This window comes from Lissotriton vulgaris, chromosome 1_1, assembly GCF_964263255.1.
Source record: "Lissotriton vulgaris chromosome 1_1, aLisVul1.2, whole genome shotgun sequence".
Classification (NCBI taxonomy): domain Eukaryota; kingdom Metazoa; phylum Chordata; class Amphibia; order Caudata; family Salamandridae; genus Lissotriton; species Lissotriton vulgaris.
Window position 1 is genome coordinate 1,411,367,979 of NC_141685.1, and position 24,499 is coordinate 1,411,392,477.

Below are 24,499 nucleotides of genomic sequence, written 5' to 3' on the forward strand. Positions count from 1 at the left end.
CATCACCAGCCGTCTTGACTATGGCAACACACTCTACTCCGGAAACAACAAAGCCCTACTACGCAAACTCCAAACCATTCAAAACGCCACAAGCACATGACTCCACACCTGCAAGAGCTCCACTGGCTTCCCGTGGAGAAGAGAGTTACCTACAAACTACTAACGCAGGCCTTCAAATCCCTCAACAGCATTGGACCCAAATACCTCAACAACTGAATGAGTTTCCACGCTCCCAAAAGGAACCCCCGCACAGCCGACCTCGAATTGGCAGAGGTCCCCCGCGTACGCCGGAGCAGAGCTGGAGGTAGAGCTTTCTCTTACACCGCAGCCACAGCTTGGAACTCTCTCCCATTAGACATAAGACGCTCTCCGACCCTCCAAACCTTCAAACGGGCACTTAAGACCCGGCTTTTCGACTGACCGGAGCAGCTCCCCACCCTCTTTCCCTTCCTCAGCGCCTTGAGACCCTCATGGGTGAGAAGCGCACTTTACCAATCCCTGATTGATTGAATGATTGATATGTCACCTGCTAAATTCCAAAATACTTAATGTGATGAAAATTAAATATTAACTATTACATATGTAATGCAAGCATAGCCATACCTGATTACCATCTATGACATAATCATGCTTGATTGAATACACTTTTGCCACGGAGTATGCCACAGCAAATCCAACAATTCCAATAGAAAACCCATCTGCAATGCATTCTGTAAAGACTTTGCTACTCGGCGTAATAGGTGCTTGATATCTGTAAAAATAAAAAGAGTTATACACGTTAAAACATGCTGATTTGGGTACTTTAGCTTTGAAGACAAACCTGTTGCTGTAATGTAAAAATGGGTAAATGACTCCGTCTACAATAATGACCTTTTTAGGTTGAGCCTAGGCAGGGCATATGCACTGTCTGCAAGACCTGATATAGGTACAATATGGCCGTAAGCCAAGCCCTTCGATTGCCATTAGGTCTTTGTTGTGGCAATCGGAAATGCTGCCTTTTTATCCAGTTTTTTTGTCATTTTGAACAGCTCTTCACACGTGCTACTCTTCTTTAATACAACACCCACTTTATCTTTAACCATAGCAGCCACGCGTCCACCTTACATTTTAATGAATGTGCCTGCCTGTTGCTGTTCTTTAGTGCCTTTCTTTTGTTCACAGCATGGCCGCTTGACTCATTTAATGTTTAATTAACTCTGCAAGCTAACCATAGTGGACACGCACCCACGTTACATTTTAATTACTTATCGCGACTGGCGCTGTGCTTTAGTGCAAGTCTAGGCGGTGAACTCCACTTGCGGAGTTTGCAGAGTTTTCCACACTCCGCGTTACGCGCAGTTCCGTAAAACTCTGCTCCACATAGCGGATCAAACTTTTTTCCCTCGCTCTTGTTCATCAATGTAAGTTGGCAAGGGAGCGGCAAGATTTTTCCTTCTTCGTGATCATCAACATCAAGTTGGTTATCACGGAAAATCAACCTCCCTGTGAGATTTCTCAATGCGGGCGGTCAGATTTCTCATTGCGAGTGGTCGCGAATTGTTGAGAAACCGTCCATTCGCGTTGAGAATGCTGTGGCTAGAGTATAATCCTGCTCAAGCGGTAGACAGGACGCAGCACCGACTTGCGCTGTGCATAATGTTGTTCGCGATGATTACACAGTGCGGACAAGCACCTGACAAAGAAAATCACCGCAAACTGCATTTATCTAACGAAACTCCGCCGCTGGCCGAGCTCCATGTAATGCGGTGCAGTTTTATTTGCACTTTGTGGACTTCTGCGTAAACTCCTCCAAGGCTTAATTTAGTGCTGTTCACTGTGCTGCCATGGTGGGGCTCATTTAATTAATTAGGAAAGCCTAGCATGGCTTGTGACAAGTGGTGCACTCTCACACTAACTTTCATTGTGCACTATACTGCCTCCAAAAGGAATGTTCAGACTCATAGCACACTCAAGACTTACTTTACCGAAGATGAAGTGGGACCCACAACAAAGTCAATGACTAAAAAGAACCTGAATCAAAAAAATCTGACACTGTTTGCAAAGGTTTGGCAGTAAAACAGGGTGGGTAAAAACACAAAATTGAGAAGCTATATAAAGTATTAGAATGGATCAACTCTGTCTCATGTTCTCTGTCATTTTTTACAATTGAAGGCTCTGTTGAAATTGTAAATTAGAAATGATTGGTGAAAAGCAGTGTGAATGTAAGCGCTAATAATCATGCTTATCAAATTAATTTTTACAAATAAAATTAGTATCAAAAGTGCAAACTTTCCCCCACTGGAGCAGATTATGGAGCAAGCACAGTGGTGTAGCTATAAGGGTCTGGGGTGGGCGGCCCGCCCCGGGGCGACCTGGTTTTGGGGGCAATCTTAACTGCTGTCTTAGCACAGCAATGACAGGCACCCCTTCCCCTCCCCTCCGCTCCTCAATGCGTTTACGGGGCGGCAAACGCAAAAAACTCGACAGCAGCATCACTCCCTGCTCTTCAATATGGCCACCATGGGGCGACAAATGCAGGGACCGCCACGGGCAGTCGGAAGGCTAGCTATGTCACTGGGCTAGCACTCTGATAAATTACTCTCTTTATCACTATTTATTATTACCAAGACCTCTAATACCCAGATCCTAAGTGTTCAAACTGCCCCAGGCATTCAACCTTACCTTAAATTCCATCTGAACGCTTATGAAAAATACCTACTGACTCGGTTTTGTTTTAATATATTTTTGCGTATTGTTTCTTTTCCAAAAAAGCAAGATTGGTCAAAATTCATTACTAAGTGCCCTTGCAATTACATTTCGGAACAATCCACAATCCATGTTACGCTATTTTGCAGATTATATGAGTTCCCCCGAAAGCGTTTGATCATCCCTCTTTTGTTATCTATGGGCTTGAGATCCTGCCGTCCCGCTTTCCTTGCTCTGCAATATTTAGACTCTGAATTTATTGCCAAAAGTGTGGCTGGTTTTCTTAAAATGTGTATAAAATATCGGTGTAATTATGACTAATATGTCTTTTAACGCACTTGCACTTTATTAACAGTCTGCTTCTTTACCCCGCTTGGTTTTTAACTTGAAATGTATTTCTTTTTATTGTTAAAGTTATAAATTGGTATAATTTTCTCTGCCCTCTTTTTATGAAATGTTTGTTGTAATGTACTTTTTATGGTTCCTAAAAAATTATGGCAACCGAATAAAAGATATACGAACACTACTTTCTATTTTGTACAGCAGGATTTGCCACTAGTTTTCCCATGCTGTCCCTGTAACCTGTGCTATCAATCACAGTGACGCTGCTGATGCTCTCTCCCTGTGTCTCTATCACCTTTATCTGAAGTTGACGTGGGGAGCAATGGCTATGCCCACAGTTGACTTTTAACTACTCCGTCCTCAGAAAATGTCACTTGCTACTCTGCAGAGAGCCATTTTAACGTAGGTTTGCACTGTTTTGTAAGACTATAATAAGTAGGGCTCATGCAACTTGTTTTAGTAGGAGAAGAAAGCAGAAAGCAATTAAGATTTGTAACTTATACAAAGGAAGGAATGTGAACTGTAGATGACCCATATATGGCACATACAGGTTATTGGCCCTAAAACATGGAAGTGCCTGAATGTGGAAAAATGGTAAATAAATAATTTCATACAACTACAGGATTATGGCATCTTCCCTGACAAGACTCATGTAGTACATGAAAACTGTATGAATGAAACACCAAATGTGATGCTCGTCAGAAGTCTGGACCCGCCACTTGCTTCTACAGCTCAATGCTACAGACATGAATGAATGAATGAATGAATGAATTGAATGAATTTGTATTTGTATAGCGCATGGCTACCCTGAGGCCTCCCAGCGCTGTGGACAGGGCAGGAAGAGAGACACATAAGTTAAAGCGATACCTTGAAGGTATAGGTTTTCAAGAGTTTGCGGAATACCGACAGGTTAGGTTCCTTCCACAGATTGGAAGATTGGAAGGGAGGGTGGTCCAGAGATTGGTGGCATTAAAGGAGAAGGAGCGCCCGCCCCATCTAGCTCTTTGTATTTTCTTCGGGGTGGCGAAATAGGAGAGGCTTGAACGAAGGTTTCTGGAAGGATGATAGGGGGTGATGAGAGAGTGAGTGATAACCGGACCGTTCTTCCGGAAGCCGCTGTGAGCCAAGCACATGGCCTTGAACTGAATCCTAGCCGTGATAGGGAGCCAGTGAAGGCTACTTAGTGCTGGTTTCACGGATTGCCTGCGAGAAATCTGGAGAAGTTGGCGCACCACACAGTTCTGATTCATCTGAAGTTTGTGAATGGTGAATTGGGGATCTCCCAGGTACAGGACGTTTCCATAGTCCAAGTGAGAAAGAATAAGAGCATGGACCATGATCCTTCTTGCCTGGAAGGGGAGGAGGGTGAGGATCTTACGCAACCTCCTCCTGAGACTGAGGGATCAGTCAAGCCACATGCCTAGACTCTTGATCTGAGATTTTGAATCTGGGGCGGGGCTGAGGCAATCTGGCCAGAGGAGAGCAGGGTTAAAAGACGGTGAGTTGCCAAGGAGCATGAGCTTGGTTTTGTCCCCGTTGAGCTTAAGGCATGAGAGTTCCATCCACTCGGCCACCGCCTCTAGGCAAGGACCTAGGGTGCAAGATGACCTCTCGGGTAGTTTAAAGCCACCACGAGCTGCGTGTCATCTGCATAGGTGATGATCTTTATGCCGAATAGATGGACAAGATCCGCCAGGGGACTCATATAGATATTAAATAGCGTAGGGCTCAAGGAGGAGCCCTGGGGGACCCCACAGCTAAGAGGCAACCAGTTGGACATAACATCTCCTTCGAACACCTGGAAGAAATAGTCACTAAGGAAGGACTGGAGCCAGGTTAATGCTGTGCCTGTCACTCCCAGATTCTTGAGTCGACAGGTGAAAATGTTATGGTTAACAGTGTCGAATTTGGCACTGAGATCTAGGAGGATAATTGCTGCAGTGCCTCCCTGGTCCAGTATCCTCCTCGCCTCCTCTGTTACTGCCATAAGGGCCGTCTCAGTCCCGAGCTGAGGGCGAAAGCTTGTTTGGGAGTCATGGATCAGATAGTTAGATTACAAGTATTCTACCAGTGTGGTGTTTAAGTGTTTCTCAATTAGCTGACTCAGCCAGGGAAGGAGGAAAATGGGGCGGTTATAGGTCAAGTTGGATTAGTCCAGGTTGTGTTTCTTTAAAAGGGCCTTGCCCAGCGTACATTTCCAGGCAGGGGGCACCGTACCAGAGGAGACGGATGAGTTTTGAATATCAAGAATTACAGGGCGAATGGAGTTAATGACTAAGGTGAGGGCTGAGGGGATCAGGATCAGAAGAAGAGCCCAGGGTTACCTTGGTTATGATTAGGTCTAAAGAATCAGCATCCAAGAGAGGAAGTTGCCTTAGTGAGAACTGGGGTTTAGATTGAGGTCCTACAGTTATGGAGGCAGTGGGATCAAGGGCATGTACATCCTCCAGCATCCCAATTTGATATGGAGGGAGATGTTTTCACTGCCCATCATACAGGATGAACCATTTACAAGAATGATTGCAAATTACTTCTTTCAAAGTGTCCAACCAAGTATTTCTATTGGCCACAATGGCTTTAAGAAGAGATACAAAACAGACAGCAGCACAGCAGGTAGCATCGTGTGGCAGCTGCAAGATAAGCCTCCCTTTTCTTTTTAGGTTGAGCGCTTGCGGGTCTTATCCATCTCACTTTACAATGGAATTGATGGGCTGAGCTTAAGTTCATGTTTTGGGATCAGCAGCCATATTATTCCATGCCAAGAATGTTGGGAGTCATTTAAATTCTAGAGTACACAATGCTTCCATTCATTCTTTTTTTAGAGAAAATAACTCCCATGTGAAAACAAGTCAGTAGTTAGGTAAGGCTTATTCAGAATCCTCATAACTCATGGTTGTCAGTTCTGAGAGAGAAAAAGGAAGCAGAGGGAGTGCAGGGAGGTTCCTGTGAGTAGGCGAAAAGGTAATATGCAATTACAAATGCAATAAGTTTCTATTTAACTGACCCTCACTACAAAATCCATACTCACCAGGGAGAGGACAAAGAACAGGTTGCGTGTTGATCTCTCACACACATTTGGGTTCCAGATTTTGTTTTTAAGCATATCCCTTGGGGACAGAATAAAGTCAAGTCTTAGATCCACCAGCAGGTTTTTTTTTATTTTACTTCCCATACCACTACACTCTGCACCATCACCCATACAGTTTTCCCAAATAGGGATTACCCATCGAAAGAGCTACCCTCCTGCAGGGGAGCCGTAGCCCACACCATATGGTGTGGTGAGGAACCTTATGATCAACATGCCACCTAGGGGTCGTTGAGGGTTTTCTTCCTAACAGAAAAATGTTTCAGGAGCCATCATTATGCCACCAGTTAAACCTCGAGTACCTTGTGTGCTGTACGTATTATAAACCGATCTATTCTGACATGCTAGACAACAGCCAAACCCATCTTGTATTCAACCTTGTATGCAACTTTTCCACACAGGAGGGCTAACCTCAAGTTAACCAGGACTTAAAGAGTTGCACCTCAAACATCAGAGCTATCTCTCAGGTTACACACAAATTTGAATTTGTCCCCAAACAGCATATCTATCTATCTATCTATCTATCTATCTATCTATCTATCTATCTATCTATCTATCTATCTATCTATCTATCTATCTATCTATCTATCTCATACCGCCCACACTGCTTTACAGCATAGATTAAAGACATCAGCAAAGCCAATAGCTCTGGTTAAACACTTATAAGGTCCCAACAGTGATATATATTGGCTATATCAATGCTTGTTTCTTTTCTACTCCCTGGCTTAATTTCTGCACCTTCATGAATGCCTTGAAGTGTTGTGATCAAAGAGGAGTGAAAAAGCAAGATTTATATAGTTAATTAAACATTTTGAACAAAAAAAAAGACTGTGGGAAACTTAGCAGCCACTTGAAATTCTGTCAAGTACATCATGAGATCACTGTGCTCTAGCTGTTTTCTAGACACAACTCATTGCTTTAGGTTGAAATTCATGCCATAATGCTTTTCTGCCCCTGCTCTACTCGAGGAACAGGATGCACAGCAGCCCCACACTGACCAATCACAACACTCCAATGCAGCATTGTGATTGGTTTTAAGCACCCTGGTTCGATGCTCAACCAGAAAATGGGGGCCTGGGGCATGTTCTCCACGCAGGCTGTAATGCTGCCTGCATGGAGAACAGGGAAAGTGCTCATGACGGGTTTGGGCAGCAGGAGAGGATGACCAAACATTCATTCCGCATTTAAGAGTGGGCAAATCACTCCACCTCTGCCCTGCTCTGAGAGCAGAGCGGTCTCACCTGCCCGCCCGCAAAGCAGCACAAAGCATAAAATGATAATGACGCAAAGTTATTATCATTTTATGTTTCTACTATGTACGCACTGCTTAAAAGCAGTGTGACGACGCTCCTCCGCCATAGCGGAAGAGACGACACTGTTCTTGGCGTCTCCCCATGTCTATTTGACTTAACTTTGACTGATGCCTTTTAAGAAGTGGACGAGACCCACGCTTTTGGTTTTGTAAAATATGGCTCCGTCTTGAGTTTTTAGGATTGTGACTGCTATTAATAGTCGTATATGTAAATCACAACGGTTTAACAGTGTCCATTTTTGAATCCTGACCTTGGATATAACTAAAGTTACATATTAAATGGTATAGCAGTGATCTTATTGCAACGCGTAAGAACGCGCTTACATAAAACAGGTCTAATCGTTGTACAGCTGCTGTACAAAATAGTAAGCCGGTATACAATGCCTCAGATTGCTGGACTTTATAAAAGAGGTTAAGAACATTTTAGTAAATATTTTATAAAAATCCCACCAGGACCTGCACTTATTTTTCCTCATTAGGCTTTGACCCAGAGCAAGAGAGTGAAAACTACACATTGGTGAAAGGAGGCAGAGAAAGAGAGAAAAACATGACAAAGGAAGAAAGCTAGAACCTGCAAGAATGAGATAAATGGCCAGGGTGTGTCTGTCAGAGGCCTGAGGTGGAATAAAGACTACACAGCCTTGGTATTTGACACACCGACACTCAATAGCACCAGCAGTGGGCTTCTGTGAAAACCTTTGAGCTCCGGCACTTATTCTTTTACAATTTAAGCCATGATGATATCGATATTTATGTAACGCTTACTACCCCTGTCCAGGAGCTGAAGCCTTTTGCACTGAGCCTAAGCAACTGTGATTTATGAAGTCTGTTGGGTTCAAGAGACAGGAATCATCTAACTCCCAAGCAGGTTCTGCAAACTATGTGTTAGTAATGACATACTCCACACTAGAGTAGATTAAAACTGAACGAGTGGATTGATAGGGGAGTTTTCTAAATTAAAAGAAGGTGTTCATAAAGGAGCTCAAGAGATCGAGCGGAAACCAATGACTATATTTAATTGTGATATTCTCAAAAGAAAACATTGAATGTAAACTATACGCAGTTGAGAAAAAAAGAATTGTGTACTCTTACCCTCTTTCAATATGTCCGACAATATCTACTCCAAATCGCGTTTCAAAATTACAGGCATAGGAGATTCCTGTTGCAACCACCGTCTGTTAGGAGAAAAATATAGGTTTTTGAGGATTGTATGTGTTTGATTCATTTTGGAGGGCACATAACCCCATTTTGTGTGCTCCATTACTTTTGATTCTTTGAGAGTTGTTCTAAGAAGTATGCACAGCGTGTGTTTTCATCCTCCCCACAAAGTTTATTGGTGGTAGAAATGTGGTTTAAGTGATAGTGGGGTGTGTCTCTATCCCAGTATGTTTGGTGAGTCATGAATTCTAATTACACTCAGTGTAAGGCCTTATGACTTGATTTCACTCAAATCAAAAGGCTCTTATTCTTATTATAGTAAAACATAGTAAGGTATTTTAAAAAAATGACTCATTTTCTTGGATAGTAATAATAAATCTAACCCTGGCAAGTTGCTGGATTTATTCTAACTATCATTTTAATACTTTGAAGTATACTTTTAGCTCACTCCTGTCAATAGTTATACTATAGTAAAGTATCCCCAAGTTAGTCAATGGAGCCACCGTGCTATAATAGGGAAACATGAAATTTACAGTTTTTCCCTCACTTGGTCATACAAAACATCTTTTAGAATGGCCCTGCTTGTTTTTATATGGCAACCTACACTGGGGGTACCTAGGGTAGACGTTTGGGGTGACTTGTATGTAAAAATAGGGTAGTTTAAGACTTAGGAGTTATCTTTATTTCCAAAGTAGAATTTGCATATAATTAAATTTTGAAAGCGGCCTGCAACGCAGGGCTGCATTTAAAATGACAGCAGGCAACACAGCAGTACACACTGAACTGCAATAAATCTACTAGGCATCAAATCTACATGCTGCACCATATATGAGAGACTTACAGGTAGGTTGTCTGTACTAATTGTAATTATACCTAATTACCAGGGCTACTGGAAATATGCAATAATCCAGTGATTTTCACATAATTGTCGATTTGTCACTTATCCATCATGTGCTGCATAATCTGCAGATTTTAACAAAAAAATAATTTAGTTTCCAGCTCAAACAGTTTAAAGGTTAGTAAAAGCACAGCAACATGTGTTGCCGCCTTGGGGAAGGCTCTCTTCAAAGGTTTACGAGTCACCTGTCTGTAGCTTATTGCTACATTTGGATGTTAAACTGGTACTAATGAGGCACAACTAATGCCCAGGCAGTGTTAACAAGTTTACAAATAACAAAATAATTAAGTAATACTATCACAAATTATACCTAATTACATGTATGTTTAATCAGGCAACAGGCCCTGGGTCTGGTTGGCAGTGCCCGGGGCACATTTAGAGTCAGAAAACCAACATCTAGTAGTCAATATGGGGGCAAAAAGTAGGGGGACACTGCAAAAACCCCTGATTTCCCACAAGAACTGACTGTCTTCATTTAGGAGGGTGGCATCTGGAAGTTCATAGTCACACCTGCCAAAGTTCCAGTTTGGATTCTCAGTGAGTGCTGAGAGACAGGTTTGAACCTCCTAGTTAGTAACAATAGTATTAATTTACAGAAGCCCATGGTTCCATTTCTAGCATACATTGGTAATATTTCCTGGTACCTGTGGTACATATGATATCCCTCCCAGCCTTGCAAAGGACACAATATTGGATTAAGCTTCAGCAACAGAACAAGGCAGTGTCATGTGCTCAAAATTGCCTTATTTATGGCTACAGCCTCCTCAAACAACCTCAGGTATTATAGTCAGATGCAATATTGTTTGTGCTTGATACAGGATTACACATAGTGCAGATTCACCACACCCCCAAGTCAGTTTCTTCATGCAAATGTCAGCAAACAAAACCTGGTGGATTGAGCACTAGGAGGGATGATGGAAAAGGAAAAACATTCTGCAATAAGGTGCCCAAACTTCGATACTGCATGTTATGTATCCTTCTGACCTCCCAAACTTGGAAAAAGCTGTTACCTGCATTCTTCTGTATTAGTATTGCCTCCCCACAGCCACAATTAGAAGGGCACTCATAATGAAACCCTCATTTGCAAACTGCGACCCTGCAAACATGTCAGCTCTCAGATCACACCCTGATTGTTTTATCAAATATTAAGTGGTAAATTTATCTCAGCCACTTTTTAATTGTGTGCTTATTACCCAAGGAATGAATGCTGCAACAGGAAATGAGTAACACCTTTGTGGATCTACTGTAACATAAGCAGGCCATTTCATGTAGATAGCAGTGCAAATAGGCAATGGCACTAGGCTAGGAGCCCTTCAAGCATTAGAATATCAAACATCTATTTTTTTATTGCCAAGAAGCAGTATCAATTAAGTGTGTATGGGGTAGGCCACACACTACTTGAGCATATAACAACATTTGTTTGAAAGACTAATCGGGCAGCTTCTACTGCCCTAATAGAATGGGAATCATTTAAAGTTGTCATAAGAGGCCAGTGTATCAAGATAACAGTGGAGGTTAGATGGACAGTTACTATAGAGGCCCTAAAGTTAGAGACTGCCTTGCAGAACTTGCTTACTACTCCCTACGCGCCCAGATAAGCCAGAAGAGCTTTGATCAATGAAATATAAATATTATGAAAAACTTAAAATCTTTAGATGCCAAGATAATTCTTCATGTTTAACTAAGATACACAATGAAGGTGATAAATCTAGCTGTTTGTTAGCTTGCCTTGCGAAACCTGCAACCTCACATGCCGTTCCCTTGCTCATTATCTTACCCTCCAGTGTAGATGCCCATGCACAATCATCTATACATACTGCCGTTTGTGTATACTACACTGATTTGAACGAAACACCTGTGGGTTCTACTCCTACCAAAATAAAACCATTTCTTCCAGAGACCTTGTTGCCCGAATTTTGAGTCCTTAGACTTGCCTATTACAGTGCAAGAAACTAAAGGGATCATCTACGACTTACCGCGAGGGAAAACAATAGGCTGGGATGGTTTACCATCCAAATTCTGCATGTTGTTTTCTTCTTAATTGGTACCTAAATGACTTGGTTACTTAGAACCTATGCCTATGGGTTCCCTTCACCCCTCTGCTAGAGAGCCATTGATTGCTGATTTGCTGAAACCGTATAATGACCCCTAAGATATGGCCTCATATTGGACTTTATCTTAAATTTGGATTATGCAATCTTAGCCAAACTCTTGGCACGCTGACTGCTTCCAGAACTCCTCTGATTGGTTCTTCTTCATCAAAGGAGTTTTTATACTGGGTGATAACACAATTCCCAACCATCGGAAACGATGGGACATTGAAGAATTTTCTGTGGGGTCATTGTTATGCACTGAGTCTACTGTCCTAGACCTGGAAAAGGCCTTTGATTAGTTCAATTGGGTATATATTCATACATTTCTTGAGCTGTACAGGATATGTTCATGCTTCCGTAGGTGGGTACATGTCCTTTATACCAACGCGACTACTAGAGTCAAGAGGGGGCCGAGTGTATCTGACACTTGTAAAATTGGCAGGGACACTCATCAAGCTTGAGCTTTCTCACCATTACTGGCTTGCTCTGGCTACTTAGCCGTTGGCTGCCTGCTTATGGCTCTAGGGATTACATTGGGGCGATCCTATAGAAAGGGTAATACATGCAGCCCCCCTGACGACATTTTATTTGTTAGGGATGATATGGCAAATCTCTCTATTACAATGCAAACATGAGACAAATTTACACTGATCTCAGGTTTACAGGTGAATTGATCAAAATCCTGCATTTTAGCTTTATACCCTGAATACACTTTATTACTGCAACCAATTTTAGAAGACAGATTGACATAGGAAACTGCAACATTTAAGTATTTAGGGATAAACATGTCTTACACAGCAAAATATTGCCAATGTGGGAACCTGGATAGAGCAGTACACTCTCTTCGTTCACATATGTTTTTTACTTCATTGCCACTCTGTTATGGACTGCCTAATGCTAATTAGGATGGTAGTGCTTCCTTGATCGTTATATTTGTTTTGAATCTCCCGCTTACTATTGCATTGCTTCTTTAAGAGCTGAATCAATTACTTAACATGAGCCATCGGGCAACACAAAGTTGCCTTTCGACTTTAAATTTATGGACGCTGGGGGCTAGGTCTCCCCGACTTTAAAAAATATCATCTAACTACAAAATTACAGTGGGTAATGGTGGTTAGAGCACTCTTAAGCAGGCCTCCTGAAGAAGAACCAGACTGAAAGCACAGTGCATAGAGAGTCTGTTTCTTATGAAGCAAATGCCAATGAGACAGATCACCCTGTTAAGTACTGCATCAACTTATCTGAAGCACAGCAGTATGATAACAAAACATGCACTTCCTTATATCCCAGGTATTCCACTTCTCAGCCTTCCTAAACATACCAGATGGTTAGATATTTACCAGGTTTAATCAAGGGATACACTATTTGAGATCTCTTCTCTAATGGGTGTAATAATGGATTTTACGGCTCTTGTAATAGACAGCAACATCTCAATGGGGCAATCCCTTGCCTCTTCCAAGGTAAACATGCATTACAGAAGTTATACCACATTAAATCTACTGAACCTCATGTACAGCATGAGAGATAAGAATAAATTAGGCTACATGGCACACATGTTCAACATATGGATCTGTTGCATACTATACTTCGTGCTTTATGGGAGTCAGTCATCGGCAGATCCTTAGATTTTTTTACATGGCAAAAATATCAATGTAACCAATTTAAACTATTGTGCAAAACATGTTTTAAATGTATGCAGTTTATTATATTAAACAGAGCATATTTGACATCCAAATAAATTGACAGAACGTATACAGGTGCTAATTCGAGATGTCCTAGTTGCTTGGTAGACACTGCTGATTTACATCATATGCTACGGACTTGGGGCTTACTGACGGTTATTGGGACAAGATCATTGAAGTAATATGGGGTATTGGATAAATAATACATTGGTAACCTGTGTGCTTAGCCTCTTTACACACCCAGACTAATAAAGCAACTAGGAATTTCCTAGACAGTGCATTACTCCTAGCAAGATGCAATGTTATGATGAATTGGAAAAATTTTAAGAAATGGCTGGTTACTTACCAGTAATTTGGCCTGGGCAGAGTTCGCGTAGCTATGCGGACCCATGCGAAGTGACCAAAACACTCTGCTGAGGTACATGGAGTTCTGCAAGCAGTGGAGTGCATTAGGTTGTTCCATTTGTGCAGGATGTTTGTCCCATGTGGGAAAATCAGCGCAAACGGCACCATGCGCAGCACATGAGGGCACTGCTTCTTTATGTCGCTTGGGTAGATATTCTACTTGAGTGGCAGCTTCCTCAACGCAACCAGAAGGTTTCTCAACGTAAGCAGTCGCGGCCATCCACGACCTCTAGTGTTGAGAAATCTTACCAGGAGGTGGTATGGAGTAATATTTTCCTCGCTCGCCAACTTAACATTGGCAGGCAAGGAAAAAAGGAGCTGAGTTTACCGCCCAGGCCTTGCAGTCATTAACATATGAGCACATGCTCCTCCCAACAAAACAATATCCAAGTAGATGTAAAACATCTGCACCCCGACGATTTATAGCAGCTTTCCACACTGGCTATAAATACCATAATCCCCAATCTCTTCCTGGATTTCCGATGTCTAACCAACATTGAACCCGACAGTGGGGGAGAGCAGGATAGGAAAATGGACTGTGACGGGGTGGTTGCAGACTCAGAATAATGAAGATTACCGGTAAGTAACCGGCCAATACCTCCTTTTCGAACCTCCCTGTGTCGTTAACATATGTGCTGATACCCAAGCATCAAACAGCTTCAAGGAAAATATTTCAGTTGAAATGATGCTACAAAATAATGTATTATTGTAACAAAGTTAATTCTCATCTCACCAGTCTTTTAGGGCATTCTGTCTTGCACACAACCTATAATGTTTCATAAAGATATTGGGAGAAGGTCGTGTAGCCGTTTTACATATATCTGCCATTGAGACCCCTTTCAATGCTGCCAAACAGTCCACCACCATTTGGTTGACCATTCCTGAATAACACCAGGAAAAGTTTCACCTTTTGCCTCATAAGCCAAAATGATAGGCCATTTTAGCCATCTATTCAAGGCATTGGACGTTTATAATCCCTGACCAACAATGCCATATGTAACCAACATGAATTCACCTTCCTCTATTCAGCTGTTCTCTCCATATAAACTGAAAAAGCTCTCCTCAAATCCAAGGTGTAAAGAAACTGCCTTTCCTGAGAGTCTAGGAAGGGATCAAAAACTGGGAAGGCCAAATCCTCAGAACATAGAACCACTGATGGGAGTATAGGCACAAACTGTGGTCCTGTTCTAAGAACCACCCTATCTGGGAAAAATCTCAAAAAAGGCTCAGAACATAACAGAGCCCAAATTCCCCTATCCTAATTGCAGATGCCACAAAAAACAGAAATATCAACGATCAAACCAGTAACTTCAATGGATCCTGATGCGAGGGCTCAAACGGTGGGAACTCTAAAGGCGGAATGGGAAATCTATACACTGATCTTTTAAGGATTTTTTTTAAGTCTAACAACTAAAGGTACCAGAGACTCACAATCCAGATTCCTAAATGCTCTAATGGCCACCTATTGTGCCCGCAAGGTGGAACTAGCTAAGCCCAAAATTAACCCTTCCTTTAAGCAATTCATAATGCAGACCTTGTCAACCGTCAATCTAGTGGTACTATTTAGATCACACAATTTTTCAAAATACTGTAAATGTCTTGTATAGGCGTTAAGCGTTGCCGCGCGCCTGGACTGCTGTATAAACAGAGCTAGCTCTGGTGATCACTCTTAAGGCTCAAGAGCTATTCGTTAAATAGCTAAGTCTCAGACTTGGAAGAGACATCTGTGAACAAATAAGGGGGATATGGACCTAGAGGAATTCTCCAAACTGGAAGAATCACCAGCTGAAGCATTAAAGGATGACGAGAGCAAAATGAAACCACAATCAAGGCCCTACTCTGATCTTGTTTTACCTTCAACAATACCTTCTGAATCAAAGGAAACTGAGAAAGGCTAGATCAATTCCTGTGGCCAACAGAATGAAATCACAACCACCTTCCAGGCTTTAAAGGAGGGCATAATCGTGCAAAAAAGAGAAAGCTGAGGATTCTCTTCCAAAGCAAACAGGTCTGTCTTGGGAAGACTAAACCTCTCTACCAAGATTCCAAAACCTTCCTTTGAAATACATTGATGAGAGAACTGAAAACTCCCTGCTCACCGGATCTATTGTGACATTATGAACACTGTGAGATGGCTCGCTCCCAGTGACAACAAATTCAACACTGCCCATGGACAGATCTGCTGTGCTAACCCAGTCAACGGTGGGACCATCACTTTGATGTTTCAGGTAATATACTTCTACCATGTTGTCCATTTTTTCCTGAACCTCTTGTTGAAAAATCTGGGGTGAAAATGAAGGAGAGCCAGGTGTACCGCTTTCAGTTCTATCCAATTGGGAATGGCCTACACTTCCTGAAAAGAATAAAGATCCTGTACGGTCTGTTGGCGCAGAACTGCTCCCCACCCCAACTCGTTGGCATCTGTTATTAATACCACTACTGGCAGCGAGGAAAACAGGTACCCCTGATCATGTTCTACTCCTTCACCCACCACTGCATCTGCTGGGCGATATGAGGATTCTCTGGAATGGGATTATCATAATTCGCTGAACAGGGGGACCATTTTCACAACAGATAATTCACCAAGGGTTACATTTGAAGCCTTGCCCAAGAAAGAACTGTCACTGTGGAGACCATAAACCTCTGGACCAATAACCATTGTCTGGCTGTGGGATTCTGACTTTTCAAATGTAAATCCAGTACTTGCATAGCGCACGAATCACCCCCGAAGGGGTATCTCAGCGCTGTGGGCCGTTGGGAAGATTAACCAAGCTATTGCCCAGAGTCACATGGTGCTGGGCAGACCCTTGCCGCCGAAGCCAGGGATCAAACCGTGATGCCCAGCGTCCAGCATCAGTCGCTCTGTTCGCGGCGCCACACAAATCTGACTGCAATGCCCGTTTTCTCGATTGAGGTAAAAACACCTTCCCCAAGTTGGTCCAGAAGCAGCCTCCAATGAATGGCAGATCCTGAGATGGTACCATGTGTTACTTATGTTGGTTCATTAGAAGTCTGTGTTGTGTTGAAGCTCTGCAGACATTTTTGGTCTGAGCTTGCAAATTGGAGAAAGAAGATGCATAAATTAACAAATCATCTAAATATGGCAAAATCTGAATTCCTTTAGCATGTAAATATCCCACCAGTGGTGCCCATACCTTAGTAAACACCCTGGGAGAAGATGAAAGACCAAATGGTAATACCCGAAACAGGTAATGTTCATTGTTGAAACGAAACTTCTGTGATGCCTGGTGGATTGGGACATGAAAATGTGCATCCTTCAGATCGAGAGATGTTCGGTAATCGCCCTATGACAGTAAGGGAAGGATCATTTGCAATCTCACCTTTTTAAAGTTCCTGTTGGGAGAATGTAAGTGTTAACTAATTTTAAATCCAGCACAGGCCTGAACTCTCCCTTTTGTTTTGCAACTAGGAAAAGAATAGAATACGTCCCCTCTCTTCTCTAGTTTAGTGGCACTTTCACCATTGCACTCTTCTGTAACAGGCTGTGGACTCCTGCCAAGAGTCTAGTTCTTTTTGCTGGAAAAGTGGGAGTGGTGTTGCACACAAACAATGCAGGGGGTTCTCCCGAAATTCGATGTGATAATCGTGTTGCAGAGCTTTCAACACCAAATTGTCTGTTATGAATTCCTCCCATAACCTCCAGAAAAACCTGAGATGGCCTCTCTTGGAATGCTTCGTACACAGTGGCATCGTTAGGATTTCTGGTTTGACTGTCTGACCTGTCTGTTGAATCCGGACTTTTCAGAGTGAGGGGCACCCCAGCCATGTCCCCTTCCTCGAAATGGTTGGACTCCTACCTTTGACTGCTACGACAGCCCAAACGCTCTATGTGCACTGAAGAATTTGTTTTTTTTCTAGATAATGGACTAGAGCTAATAACCTTTTATCCCCAGCTGACTTTTTAAGCATGGTCTCCAACTGAGCTCAGAACAACTTTGAGCCAGAAAAAAGAATCTTCATCTGATGATTCTTCTGTGATGCTTCCACCTTCACAGTCTTATCCACAGTTTTCTCTGGGCAGCGATAGCAGAGCCGCTGTAGCTGAGGATGTTGGCAAAGAGTCATAAGACAAGTCTGATAAATAACAAACTTGCTGTTCCATGTGGCCAGAGTACCCGTGATGTCAGCCTCTTGATGCACCAAATTGGTTGTATGATATTACAACGCATTCTGTTGCAACGCATGCCTTTACCACGCATGTGTTACAACACGAATGCCTTTCCGCGCATAACCTTTAGCACGAATATTCTTTTACCACACATATTTTTACAACGCTTTTCGTTGTAAATGTATGCATGGTAAGGGCAAACTCTTGTTAAAGGTTATTCCCCTACCCCTAAACCCTTCTTACAAATATCCCTTCCTTGCACTTTACCCTAAATTCTTACCCCTTCGTTTTTTTGTATTCTAAAATTCCCATTACCTCTCCACTTTGTCTCGTCTGTTCTTCACATTCTTTTTTTTCATGTTGCACGTCGTTAAGAGGAAACTGAAGTGAGACTTCTGTTTCCTCTAACAACGTCGATTGCCTTTATCAGGTGCGTTTTTTTGGGGGGAGACCACCCCCCTCCCCCCCAGCCCTCTTTTATTTTCTCCCGCTTTTTTTGGGGGGGGGGTGGAGACCCCCTGCGCCCCCTTTTTCACAAATAGCCTTTACCACACATGCCTTTACTACGTATCTTGTAGTAAAGGTATGCGTGGTAAAGGATATTCGTGTTAACCACGCATGCGTTGTAATGCATGCGTGGTTAATGTTATGCGTGGAAATGGCTGTGTTGTAGTGGCCGTTTCCCCACCAGATCAGGTAATCCTTGAAAATCCTTTACCAGTGTGAACTACATAGCTTGAATAGGCTGCTGTTCTATTAGCACTATTAGCAGCTGCATATGATCTTTTTACTGCTTCACCAATTCACCTGCCAACAGCATCCGAGGGAAGAGCATTCCATAAAATGATAATTTTCCTGCATGGACACACCAGCCATCAAAGAATCCAACTTTACCAGGGTCAGGAATTAATCAGAAAAACCTTGTAAAAATTATATTGTTTAGCCAAAAAGCATGGAAAATAATATTTAGCCATATCCCTCCATTCTCCCTCTATAACATTCTGAATAGCCGGGACTCTGGCTCTTTCCATTGGTAATTAGCATCGAAATGATTGGTCTCATCCATCACTGGGAATCAGGAAAGGCCCTATTACTCCTGTAATGTTCTTCAAGTCAGACTCCTAAATCAGTCTCCCTTCGACCTCCTCTTCCACTTCATCATCATTGTAATCCTGGGGTACTGCGGAGTCCATTTTAGTAATTTGGGAGACACTGCAGATTCCCTTGCCTTAAAAGCAAAATCTACAGCCTGCTGATTCATGAGTTGTAGGTCTGATACCATAGGAATGGCTCCTCAACCTCGAGAAGCTTACGCTTCTCGGACTGCTTGCCTTCCTCCATACTGCCAAATGAGAGGCTTTGAGGGCTTCCTTGAATAAATGGTCACCTGCTACCACAACCAATCAGAACCACCCACTTGGGCCAGAAGTTCCAGATCATTCCTCCAACAACTAGTTGCTAAGGAATACCCAAATTACAAGAAGAGGAAGTCTTCCGGGAGCCTATTCCTCTACTTCCTGGTGCATGCGCGAGTAGTCAATGACAGCGCGGCCCTCTGAGGCCCTGCACTTGGTTGAGACACCCAGCCTCCGTTCAACTTTCTAGTAAAAATGCACGGGAGACTGTGGCTCTCAACCCTACTTGCTGCCCCCTTCCTTCGTGGCGATTGGCTCTGCTTGGCAAGAGCTCTTACTTCTGGGGCCTTATCCCTTAATGGATTCAACTAGCAGGACCTCTTACAACGGCGACGTAGTCGCTAGAGCGAACCAATTTCAAACACAGAAACAACTCACAAACTTACCTTCCTCTACTTGATGACCTCTGGAGCAGAAAAACTGAAATGGGAAGTGAGGTTTATGATTACCGTATTTAAAGCCATTGTTTGACGCCCATTAGGGGTGATGGGAAATGGATGTTTCAAATCTACTTTGTGACTGTTCATGTGCTAATGACCGTGATTGGGAGATCGGACAAGGAGGTAATGGCTCTCTACAACCATTATGGTCTTGGGATGGAGATTATCCACGGGTGTAGAAAAGAACAGGCCGCATTATGTAAAAACCTTTATAGCACAAGCATGGGATACAATGTTATAAACCTTACAATCTCATAGTAAAGACGATGAATGACCTTCATAAATACCCCCTGAATATTAACATATACAAGCTTGTTTATGGCATAATACTTTGCGCGCTTTGAGTATTTGTGCAGCTTTTGCTGGATATCATATTTATTGCTACATAAGAGAGGATAGTTTCACTGTGGGGGTGTAACTGTGCGAGCACCTGCTAAGGATCCATTTGTTTTACTTACTGTTTGTTGGTTGGGTGGGTGGGAACGAGGGAGTCACAACTAATTGTTTTAGAAAAAAATGTTTAAAAACAGTTATAAAAATGTATGCAGAAACATGTATGTACCTGAATTACAGTTCATGGTCAATGCAGAAACATGTATGTACCTGAATTACAGTTTATGGTTCCCATGTTGTATTACCTTCTGTCGGCTTGACTATCAGGGCTAATAAAATGAGTTTGTGTGGGGTGTGTGTGCGCTAAATAAACACATTCTAAAGAAACAGTGCTACCTCGTATAGTCAAAGTACCCAGGGAATTTAAAGGCTTAATATAAATGCGGTACTGAAGGTAAAGAACATCTAATCCCGATTTAGAACATATTTCATTTTATAACCTTGCTTGCCAGCAATCGCACATTTTTCACTATGCAAGCATGAGAATTTCACACAAAATGTATGACTTTGGCGTTTTATCAAATAAACAGTTCTGCCCGCTCTACAGGTGTGTGAGTGGAGATGGCCGGACTCACCCAGAAGGAACTGTGGACTGCACCATCAGCCATAGAAAACAGGGGAGAGCGAGTCAAGGCCACAAGCTAGACCTTACCATGATAACTTCAATGGGTATTGGCACCGGAAGCTTCGCCTTGAAACGATCATTGATTTCCTTCACCGCAAACACAATGACTGCGATGACAATCGATGAAACAAGGTCGCACACGTTTGTATTCGTGATTTTTCCAAATATGCTTTCCAAAGTCTGCGAAATGAAACCAAAATCCATATTACACACAATACTCTCTACAAAAGGTCTGTTCCTTCATTGTGATGCTAGGGTAATATAACGTCAAGATTCATTAGCATTGCCACAAATTAACTAATGCGCGCAACATACAATAACTGGCTGCACATTTGACTATGCACGTGCACTGGGGTACAGTGAGGGGCTGGAGAGGGGGGGCGGATGAAGGGTGTAGTTGATTTACGCCTAAAATATTAGCGTGCATGGACGGTGGACATGACAAAGTGAATGCGTGAAGTTGGTAGAAAGTGTATCAAAACCTTCGAACGTGAGGCCTGTGGTGGAAAACGGCAGAATTCTGCACGTGGAGGGTTACGTACATGTGTGGGATTTTGCGAGCTAACCTGTTGCTTCTAAAGCTCCTTACGTTTTAATGCCCATAATTTACTCTGATCTCAATGCGTTTATTCTTAAGTACACCGCTTGATAAGAGTTTTTAGCTCGCACTGCAGCTGCAAACGAGAACTCACCATAGGGAAGTCCTCGAGTCTGCGGTGTGTTTTAGAGAGTTCTGTTTATCGTGTTGTATAAACTGCTGCCGCGTTAATGCACATATGTTTAAGGTCGCAGGCAGAACTTGTCATAAAATCTCATGTCTGAATTTTTGGAGACTATCTCTTTTAGGAAGCCTAAATCTCTGTATGCCGAGAATGTCCACCATGAGAAACAAACGTGAAGGCACATTTAGGTGAAGTTGCAGGCCTCTTTGTTTACATTGCGCTGTTTAAAGCTCCTCCAGGAGTGATTAGAATGACGCGCCTTAAAATGCACCTGCCCACCATTGAGTGGTACTGACCTAAAGCAACACAAGCAGCGTTTCACACATCCCGGGCGAGATCAGTTACTTCCTGCTGAGCAAGGACAATCACTCATAAACACGACTAGAAATACCAGTACTTCCTGCACCAGCTGACGATGAACACTTTATTACTTCTGAGTTACTGAAATGATCATAAGCTGCATGTACCAGAATGCAATGGGGAACTTTTGCTGAGTGTGCTCCTTATCACCACACCTCGTTTGCACAGTTTCTTATTCTGACGATAAGATGGTGGAATACATCAAGGAATGGTCTAGCCCTAGCTACTAGACTCAAACCCCTCTGAAAGGCAAAAGAAACAGCTCAAGACTGGCATTTGACACCCTATTTAGGGCTAATCATTGAGCACTCCAAGGTACCTCCATATGGGCAATCCAAATTTCAATTGGGTTTGCTTCTTTTAATTACCAAACAGGCATATATATCAGAGCTGCTGTATCAACTTATATCTATGACCTGCTAAAGACAGACCTCCGAGGTGGCATTGCCTTACTCATAGAGAGGTTGTTAGTGGGGGGGGATCACCAGTGCACCGCTGTCCATAAACCGGTGTAATAACTGAGTGGCTCAATTCAGCTGGTGCAAACCCTGAAGCTCACTTGTGCAACATAATTGCACCATCATATTTTAATTAACTCTACATTTATAATCTATTCATTTCAGACAATGTTACGTGTTAGAAAAAGCCGCCATGCTTCTTGTGTTCTCTTTATCTGTCTGCTAAAGATGGGCCCAGGAAGCGTGTGAGGCTGGTAACAGGTAGTCTTAGCTGTCTGTTAGGGATCGCCTAGCACAAAACACACGTGAGCGAGCAACAGTTGCTAACGTTCCGGCCGTTCACATTATTCCTAAACCGTTATGGAAAAAAAAAATCAGGAATTTTGCGAAATAAGCATATTGCAACATTCCCGAAATTATTGGGTTGTGGTTAGTTTAAATTTCGCCTATGCCTACCCCTAACCATAAACTTAAAAATGGGGAAAAATATACATACAGTTAGATTTTTCACCATCATAAGTGCATTTTCCTGATTTTGTTATTCAGAGTGTAGAATTTCAAATTACAAATTTCTATATTAGAGTTCCTAGGTTACACTTAGATTCACAAAAAACATTGTGATTTGGGTCTAGTGAGGTCCTTCTTCTGAAGTCATAGAATCACACAGTCATTCAGCCGATAGACTCTCCTCGCCCATGAAGAGGTAAATGTCCAGTATTTGCACCATTCAGTTGACTGACACTGACTCAAGTGTCTGGGTGCTTCTGAAGGTCACAAACATGCAAAGGGTTGCTGAGGCTGAGGTGTGTGATTGGTCAAAGAAACTGGTATCAGGCCTCTAAGACATTCGGGAGAGATTTGTTAATGGTGGATGGACTTAATCTTTAAATATTTCAGAAAGCTTTTAACAATTTCAAGATTTTAGTATGCACTGCTATTCTGGGCATTAAAACCTAACCTTTTCAAGTATTTTCTCACTGCTGATTCTGAAGATTTTTCTTATACATTCGAACATATTTCCTCGGATATCTGAAAAACATTGAGACTAATGTTGACATCTTTCTGGAGATTATAAATGCCTCTCTTTCTGAGGACTCCCTCCATTTGTCTCTTACGACATTTCTCTTGCTTGGTCTTCTTCTGTCTCTCTCTGTTTCTTGCAACTATTTTCTCTCCTTTACCCACTCTCTCTGTCTCCCTCATCTCTTTTCAATTGCTGTTTGTATTGTGTGCCAAAACTCCACAAAAGTTCATAAAGTGCTTTCAGAGACCTACTTTAGGTGTCCTGTTTTTTTTCCTTTTAGGATGGGTTCCCGCCACCAAACGCTGCCTCTGTCCTTTTCGTCTTTTTTTCTAAATTCCTTTATTACAAGTTCTTTTATTAAAGCTGTACATATTTCTCCTTTTTGGGAACTGCTCTGTATACCATACATTTACAATGCGCCCAGCAATGAAGCTACTGAGCAGAGCCTATGGGCACCCAGGCAGACCACTGTGACATAATGTACTGATACTTAGCCTATCTCTGGTGCACTGTAAAATTGCAAGGTTGACATGTAATGTGACATATGTGTTTTCAGAGAATCTTTCCTAATTCCTTGTGTGCATGTGTCCGCTATAGGAATGATTGAGGGAGTTGTCCTAAACTTTTAATATGAGATTGAAGCTTACATAAAAACTTGCTAAAGGTCCACTGAAGCTTGGAATTGTAAGCCCAAATATAAACTTCAGCTGGGAAATAAAGACGTGGATTGCTGCCGCAGTAGTGAAGCCGCTTATCAATGATTCGGATAAATAGACAACGATGAATCCAATCTGAAGTAATCCCATGGCCAGCTGAAAATAAAAGAAAGACTTTAATGAGACACTCGCCACTGATTCTTTTACGCATCTAGGCATAAAGTAAACAGAAAAGATGGACTAACCAGGAAATGTACGACAACAATGTATCCCTGTGCCTGACACAAAAAAATTAAACTTGCAGAACATGCATGAATCTAGGTCAAATTGGTTAAAATGCATGGCGAAGTACATTTTACCGTGTTTGGTTCTGTGATTCTTCCCATTTTACAGTACTTCAATTTTTTCTTTTAAGTTTAAAAACATGTTTTGTTATAATCTAAAAAAACTATTTGTAAGCCAGGAAAACTGGTCCATAAATTGGGCAAACCAGCTCAATTTTTGTCAGTGTCTACTGTTCCCCTACTCTGACCAATCACAGTGTTTTAGTTCACAAACATTCTAGACGTTCTACAGTAGTGGTGCTCATACTGCCAAGCCTCTTATTTTATCCTGTC

At 42.3% G+C, this 24,499-nt stretch overlaps 1 protein-coding gene across 1 annotated transcript in view; it reads right to left on the bottom strand.

Annotated features, from left to right (window-relative positions):
* Window positions 1-24,499, bottom strand: part of SLC26A3 (solute carrier family 26 member 3) — a 99,315-nt gene that overhangs the window by 55,461 nt on the left and 19,355 nt on the right. The window contains exons 6-9 of the mRNA XM_086967204.1: window positions 23,874-24,038; window positions 20,690-20,842; window positions 8,517-8,599; window positions 604-751 (exon numbers count right to left, since the gene is read on the bottom strand). Of these exons, the coding sequence (XP_086823330.1) occupies window positions 604-751; window positions 8,517-8,599; window positions 20,690-20,842; window positions 23,874-24,038 (549 nt within the window). The remainder of the gene's footprint in view (window positions 1-603; window positions 752-8,516; window positions 8,600-20,689; window positions 20,843-23,873; window positions 24,039-24,499) is intronic.